Source organism: Crocodylus porosus, unplaced genomic scaffold, assembly GCF_001723895.1.
Source record: "Crocodylus porosus isolate Cpor-Errol unplaced genomic scaffold, CroPor_comp1, whole genome shotgun sequence".
Lineage (NCBI taxonomy): Eukaryota > Metazoa > Chordata > Crocodylia > Crocodylidae > Crocodylus > Crocodylus porosus.
In genome coordinates, this window is record NW_017728949.1 from 47,997,189 (window position 1) to 48,005,740 (window position 8,552).

The 8,552-nt window shown below is 37.6% G+C and overlaps 1 protein-coding gene across 1 annotated transcript in view; it reads left to right on the forward strand.

Annotated features, from left to right (window-relative positions):
• Positions 1-8,552, forward strand: part of COBLL1 (cordon-bleu WH2 repeat protein like 1) — a 73,988-nt gene that overhangs the window by 53,362 nt on the left and 12,074 nt on the right. Inside the window, exons 10-12 of the mRNA XM_019554061.1 lie at positions 1,861-2,122; positions 4,915-5,000; positions 6,492-8,098. Coding sequence (XP_019409606.1) covers positions 1,861-2,122; positions 4,915-5,000; positions 6,492-8,098 — 1,955 coding nt within the window. The remainder of the gene's footprint in view (positions 1-1,860; positions 2,123-4,914; positions 5,001-6,491; positions 8,099-8,552) is intronic.

Here is an 8,552-nt window from a genome sequence, read left to right on the forward strand (position 1 = left end):
GAAAGGGAAATTCTTATAAGTCACATTTCATTTTAATCACAGAAAACTGTGGGTTGGGTTACTTTTTAAATCCAAAAATCAGGGATTTTTTTATTAGAGAAAACCAGGATCCCAGCTCATCATTCTCTTTATATACCTATATTGCTACTGCCAAGGTGGCCCAGTTAATGGATGAAAAACTGCTCTTTGAAGCGGGGATCCAAGCAAGGCAGAGGTGAGCAAAGGGAACCATTTTGAAATGTTGGCAACTATAATAGGGTGGTGTTGGTTGGGTGTACACATCCATAATTGATCAATTCTGCACATAATTCATGAGTGTTCTTGGATTATTCTTTGATACTGTATTATCACATGGCAACATCAGCAAATAAAGCTTTCTGCTTATTTTGAGTCTCCATCACTTCTTGATGCAGGCTAACTTACCTCTAAAAGATCACTTAAAACTATATGATAAAGATGCATAATAGGCCTTTTTAAACCCAGATTTGAAATTCATAGCTGCAAAAGACAGCTGCCTAGGAAGTTGTTTCAGGACTGCAGAACAAACTCCCACTGGACCTCAATTGCGTCATACATTTGGTTGCATTCAGTAACATATGCAAGGTGCAGTTCTTTGACCCTGCCTTCTGTAATGTTCGTGTGTGTGTGGGGGGGTACAAAATTCTTTACCAGAAAAAACTTCTATACCATATACCTAATTCTCCCTATCAAGAGAAGCCAAGAGACGTTGTCATGGGTGTCACACAGCTTAATGTGTGATTATAAGGCACTAATGTATTGGTGATATACTAGAACGCCTTCACATGGCTCTGTTACCCCTATGATTATTACCCAGACTGAGTTACTGCTACAATGACTATTTGATATGAGATAAGCTTTTACTATTAGTTTTGTACTTGCTGCTTCTACTTTTGAATTTATCCTAGGCATCAACTTAAACTCTTATTGTAGGCTTACACTTTCCCAGCCTTTCCACACCCCTGTAATATTATACACTTCTCTAATAATACTAGATGCAAGCTGGTCATCCTGTATCCTAGGAAGTCTGCTTATAGAAAAGGGGAAATTTGTGATTTCTCTTCATCTTTAACAAACATTCTTTGGCCTGCATTTCTAGCACAGTTCACATTCATTATATAGTCACATTACCAGGGCTGTCCACTTTTCCAGTAGAGCCAGTTAATTTATTCCACTGTAGTTGAAGTAAAGCATTAACGTAGTTAAACTTAACATCATGCAATATTACATTGTTGAATTCTGTTTATAATTTGTAACTACCTAACATTATGTATCTCCAGCATTTTGTTAGCTACATTTTGATACAGCTAAGGTATTGTAGCAAAGCCTTGTTAATGGTAGGCAAGATGCCTTTCATATCGGCAGATATCTCGTTGATTTGATTAGGGTTGATTTTGTTCTGTATTACCTGACATACTGGTTTTATTCTGAAAAACCACACTTTCTGATAAATCGCTTTAATTCCATGTTCAACTTTTAAAAATAGCTATATTATGCTCACCAGATATGTTTTTTTTCTGGAAAAGTGCATTCCCAAATACTATATATTTTTTTAAATAATTCTGTTTTCCATATTTACCAACTGAATTTCTTTATAGGGGTTGCAAGCTTAAAGAAATTTGTACAACAGTTATTGGTTTCATCCTATTGTTATGACTATGTAAGTGAGAGGGCTACATAAACCATTAAAATTTTTAAACATCAAATCAATTTTTCATTTAACTGTCTAAATTTTGAAGAAAATGTTTATCACTTTTCTCTCTCAATTCTAGCCATTCCAGCTGACTTTTTGTCCCTTAACATTTACACTGAATACTGTGATTTTGTTTACTTTGAGTACAGCTGGACTTGGCCCTGAATATAGCCTGGATGAGATTGATGAAAAGGAAGAGCTGAGTTTGTACAAAAAGGAAAGTGAAAGTGCAAATGCCTTTTCTAGGATGCAAGAGGTTACTGCCTCCATCATTGCTACTGATGGAGATGTACCACTAGATGCTGAAAAAAAGGATCCTGCTTCATCAGCTTCAATTTCTGGCAGTGCTTCTATAGATAACTCTCAACTCTCCAAGGAAGAAAAACAAGAAAATATGAGCACAGATGGCAAGTAAGTACTGTCAGAAAGAAAGAGGGAGGGTGGAGGACAAATAAACAAAATGTTGAGTGTTGTTTCATTGCAAAAGAACAGAATAGAGACTTCTAAGAGTGGAGCATGAGATTTAATTCTCAGCGCAGTACTCTTCTAGTGTGGATAGCCAGCTAATTAGTTAAATGTATTTAAAAAACAGGCAGCTCTTCAGTTTACCCAGTGCATACCTCTTTTTCTTTAACAAAATAGTGTTTCTGTTTTGCATAATACTGATGAACTGCAGTAAAATAATCTTGTTTCTGTGATTTAAAATGAAAATGTGGATTTTGGGTTACTTTTTTTAAATCCAAAAATTGAGGATTTTTTTTTTTTAAATCCAAGAAAACCAGGATTCCCTGGTGAGAGTTTCATAGTAGCTAGGGTCAGGAGGGACCTGGTCAGATCATCTAGCCTGACTCCCTGCCACAGGCAGGAATGAATGCTGGGTTCACAAGACCCCAGACAGGCAATCATCTAACCTCTTCTTGAATTTGCCCAAGGTTGGGGTGAGGACCACTTCCCTGGGAAGTTGGTTCCAGATTCTGGCCGCCCTAACTGTGAAATATTGCCTTCTTGTCTCTAACCGAAACCTATTCTCCATCAGCTTATTACCATTGTTCCTTGTCACCCCAGGTGATGCTGGGGAGAAAAGGGCTCTTCCTATTTGCTGATGATCTCCCCTGATGAGTTTGTAGGCAGCCACCAGGTCCCCCCTCAGCCTTCTCTTGCTGAGGCTGAACAGGTTCAGGTCCCTCTGTCTCTCCTCATAGGGCCTGTCCTGCTGCCCTCTCACTAAATGGGTGGCCCTCCTCTAAACCCTCTCCAGGCTGGCCACATCCTTTTTGAAGTGCAGCGCCCAATTCTGGACACATTACTCCAATTGCGGCTTGACAAATATTGCATGGAGGGGGGAGTATCACCTCTCTGGACTGGCTTGAGATGCATCTTTGGATGCATGACAAGGTATGGCTGGCCTTGCTGGCTGCGGTCCGGCATTGGCTGCTCATGTTCATCTTGGAGTCAATAATGACTCCAAGATCCCTTTCTGCCTCTGCTTTCAAGAGGGGAACTCCCCAGCCTGTATGTATGCTGTGGATTCCTTCTGCCAAGGTGCAGCACCCTGCATTTGTCTACATTGAACCCCATCCTATTCTCATCTGCCCACTTTTGTAGTCTGTCTAAATCTATTTGCAGCCTCTCTCTCTCCCTTCAAGTGTGTCCACCTCGCCCCACATCTTAGTGTCATCAGCAAACTTGGACAGCATGTTTTCAACACCCTCATCCAAGTCGCTGATGAAGATGTTAAACAGTGCGGGCCTGAGGCCCGAGCCCTGGGGGACCCCACTGCTCACATCTCGCCAGGTTGAGTACATCCTGTCCACCACTACTCTCTGGGTGTGCGCCATTAGCCAGTTTTTTACCCATCCAACTCTGTAGGCATCAATGCCACGGTAGCTTAATTTATTCATTACAAAAAATAGGGATTATTTGGCATACAATGGAACTGAACCATGTTCCCTCCTATGTGGAATCACTAGTTGTCCTAACAGTACAGTTTTCTAGCCCTGTTTCACTGACAAAACAATGCCAAGAGGCCAGATGGAGGCTAGGACCTTTGATGAAATCAAGTTTTTCAATTACGTTTTTAGTAATCTCTCCCCTCCCTCCCCCTGAGCCTCTAAAATGCAGTAGTATTCCCTAAGTATTTTCTATATGTCTTTTGGGAGAAAACAACTTTTATAAATTAAAGTTCTACCCGTTATTTATAATTTTATTCTCACACTTCAGCTTGCTGTGGATGTTTGTGGTTTGATCCAGTTGGACAGCCCAAAAAAAAAAATCAAGTTAATATGAAAGCTTTGAGTCTTCATCAAGCTGCTTTATGCTTTTTATTTCTTACTAGCACTGCCTTTTGTGCTGTCCAGGCAATAGAACATACAGGATCCTTCCCTGATTAGTTTATAGTCCAGATTAAACACATTTCTCAGTTCTCAGGTGCCAATGTTTTAAGTTTGAGGTGGGAATCCTCTTTCGGTCATTACTGAAACTGCTTGAAGAAATTTATATATCAAAGTAAGGTTTAAATCTGGAAATCTAATCAATTAGAACTTAATTAGAAATATGCACTACAAAATTAATTACAATATAATTTGGTTGTATGTGTATATATAACATAAATCTAAAAATGTGATTCTGGTTTGTTCAGTTTTTCTCTAAAGCAGCATACTCGATATATGTTGTAGGGGCCAGCATCCAAGAATAGTGCAAATGTTTAAACGTAAGAGCGTAAGACATGCTATACAGGATCATCTAGCTCAGCATCCAGTCTCCAAAAGTGGCAGAAGTGGGTGTCATAGAGGGAGAGCATTAAACCAGATGTATTTAGAGTTGTCTATTCTGTGTTCAGTATACCCACTAGTATGTTTGGTACATCAACAGAAGAATGAGCATTTTGAATTCAATTATGGGCTGCAGAACACCTAAGGGATCTCAGTGGAAGTTGTAACCTAATAATGAAGCATTGTTTGGGAAGTATGAGGGATAGGTTCACACAGTGATTCACTAAAAATGAGACTACATGTGTTCTGTGGCATGTAAAGCATTTCTTCTCAATTTTTAATCACTCCTGTTGAATTTTCCAGTGTTTGGCAGAAAGCTTTGAATATTTTTGTCCATCTGTCTTCAGAGAATATTGCCAGTTCTCTTGCATCTTTTTTTTGTTTACTGAAATGAGAGATATCAATATATATAATACTTTTTTGCAGCAGCAGCAGACCACAGAATAAGATTGACAGTCTGCAGGTTACGTTTGAAAATGACAGAGAGTTGGACATACTGGATCAAAATAAAAATGATAGTGAGTAATTCCTACGTTTCTTACACTTTAATCAAAGTTTAAATTAATTTATCATTGTTTGTAAGGGAAAAATATTTCATAACTGTGCCTTTCATATTAAATCATATCACTGATCTACACTAGCTGTAAATTGGAGCAGAATAATAGAAGCGACTTTGAAGCGAACTATGCATGTATGCCTAACTATAGTAGTATACTGACCCTTTTAAAATTTATTCCACATATAAGAACATAGTATTCCAAAAATTTAACATATGAACCCATCAACAGCTAGAGTTTTAACCCTTTCATAGCTACTGCTAAATTAGCATAGCTTTTGGCTCAGTTTTTCTCCTCCATATGGCCAATCTTCAGCTATGGTGACCCCATGCTGTGGCAAGCAAGATTCTGGAAACAATCTTTTTATTTAATTTTTCCGTCCCAAAATAAGGTCCATGCCTGATTGGACATGTGTGGTATACAGGAAAATAAGGTAAACTGAATAGTGCCAATAATTGAATTGTGGATTTTGCTGAAATTTCCAGCCAGTTCTGAAAATGGATGGTCTTTTTCCCCATGGATTTTGTGATCCTATGACTTAACTGTCATATAGATTAAGCAACAGATTAACTAACTACAAAAATATATTACTTTTAATAGTACCAATTTAAGAGCTCCAAGTGTTTATTAGGGAGTTTTTATTAATTCATAGAATATTTATATTAACGTGGGCCAATATGAGACCTAAAATGGAAGAAACCTGTTTGTTCACTTGAACTAAGGCTTTGAAAACCTTAGTTCAAGTGAATGAGGTTTTAACTTAGTTTTAACTGAAATTTGCTTAATGTAGGCTGAACCAAAATTTCAGACACGGGCATCTTTAAAATCTGGAAAAGTTCAGATGTAAGCCAGATCCCAGATTTTTAGGCGTGCCTAACTATTAAATGCCTGGAAAGCTGACTTGGCAGTAATGCTAAAGTCCAGTCATTGTATAACTGCTTCGCTACTCAGATATAGTAGATACATTTAACAAATTGCACCTTTTGATGTGAACAGGGGCATTTAAAAAAAAAACCAAGCAAACATAGTTCTTGCAATTTTGCTGGAGTTAAACCAGATTTACAGGATGTATGTTTGAATAGTGTATACATGTTGTGAACCACATACTTTCTCTTATGCAGAAAATCACTAGCACTTTTTCAAACAGTCTGAAAAACAGACTTTTGTCTGGTGTATTCGTGACACTTAACAGTCTCACTGTGTAGCATAGCTAAGATTTTTTTTTTTCTTTTAATAGAAATTGATAAATTTTAACCAGGCCTAATCAAGGAAAAATAAATATATTTTAATCATTGGAAGGTGGGTAGTGAAGGAAAATTTTAATAATACTGAGGAACTGTTTCTCAGAGTAAATTAGGATATGGGGCTTAATGATTTAAACATAAAAGTTCAGGCTGTTTAAAAAAAAAAGGTATTCATTCCAAAATAATCTTCTTCTCTTTTAATATGAAGAACACATTGATACAAGACTCCTTCCAGCAACCACAGTAGAAAACAAACTGCAAATGGGAGAAATTAATACAGTCGATGTTGAAGAAAATAAAAAACTTGAAGCTGGCAGACTATCAAACTGCCATGCACATAATGATGTCTGTATAAATCATGAATATAATCAAATGATTTTAGGAATACAAGATCAGAAGGTGAATCGAGCCAACTTGGACATGGTGAAAACTCAGGATGTTGCAATTCAGACAACTCCATTTGATGGTAGTTTTGGGAGGACAATAACAGAAATGAATCTTCATCAAGATAACTCATCTTCCTTCAAAAGAGCAGCTGACAAGCAGAATTTGGATATAGACAGTACACCCTGTATATCAGCTGCAGAAATGGAAAAGACTGTACACATGTCAACAGAAATAACTTGTCAGAAACCAGAAGTTATGCACGACAAAGCACTTGCCATAAAATCTCAGAGTAATGTACATGTGAATGATAGTTGCCTTGTCTCTTTGGAAAGAGATGCAACCAGTCCAGTTGGTTCTCCTACAAACTCCTATCCATTTTATAGACAAGGTTTCAAACCCAAACCAAAGCCATCTAATGAAATTACAAGAGACTATATACCCAAAATTGGAATGACTACCTATAAAATAGTGCCTCCAAAATCCTTGGAAATATTGAAGAGTTTGGAGTCAGAGACTATGTCAGATACTAAAGATCAGGAAGGAGTTGCTTTGGGTACCCTCATTAAGTGTGAGAGCTCAAAAGAATTTGGAGTACAAACAGAAACTCCTTGTGTTTCAAAAACGTCATCATCTGCTTTAGAACATGAAGCTGTATTGGCAGGAAATGATCAGCTGTGTGAAAGCAGCAGCATCACTGACTGTGTTATAACCTCTCAATTTGAGATCACTACTGAAAGCAAGCAAACAGAAACAAAGGCTTACAGGTCTCCGATAAGCAGTGGCAGAGCTCAGCTGATGGTGAACTCAGATAACACAAATACTTCTCCTGAGACTTCAGAAAAATCAAATGCATTAAGTCCTACAACAAAACCTACTTCTTTTTACTTACAGATGCAAAAAAGGGCTTCAAGTCATTATGTCACATCTGCAGTTGCCAGAAGTGCCAGTGCTGCTAGTAGTTCTACTCGAAATGAGTCCAAAAGCACAGATGTGGAAAAAAATCCGTCACCAGATCAAGCTAGTCTCCCTTCAAATAAAACAAACAACTTCCCTTCCCAATCAGATGCAGGAAAAAGTGATGATAAAAAAACAGAAGAACACTGCATTTCACCTCTTAAGACATTTAAACCTTTGAGTTTTCCTTCCTGTCAGCCAGCCTCATTGAACTTAAAGTCTCTGAGAACTTTTGCTGTTCCAAAGCCATACTCCAATGCTAGGCCATCCCCTTTTGCTCTTGCTGTCTCGTCAGCAGTCAGACGATCGCAGTCATTCAATAAACCACGTCCTGTCACCAGTCAGCTGTCAAAAGAGGAATCTCCTGTCGAACTTTCCTCTGCGACTTTCACAGCTGAAGTTAAGAAGAACCATTCTCTACAGAATTCAATAGGAGATTCACAAGTCATTATTATGGATAAGGTATATTTTATGGTGCAAATTTTTTTCTGAGCATCTATAACGTCTCATAATAGAATAAGACTCACTTTTTCCCTTCCTAAAACAATTCAGACTTCTGGCAGGCATTGACGTTAGCGTACTGTTAGATCATGTGTCCTTATGGTACAGCAGTAGCATTTCCAATATTTGGGGGAATTTGAAAGCAAGATTTTCTTGTACAGCATTAATGTAAAATTTGTCTACTTTCAAATCTTAGAATGAATTCTCAAACTTTTAAGCAAAAATATTACAAGATACACATGGATCAAAAAGAATCTTTTCACATGTGTAATAAAGGATTTCAAATTCTACCCCATAAAATTTTTTTTAGTGATGTAAACTATTTGGTCCCAGCCAAATCACAGTCAAGTGAAAATGGCATGTGTTTTAAGCCTTTGTTTATTTCATAAATTGTCTTCGTAAGTGTAAGGTTTTTTTGGGGGTTTTT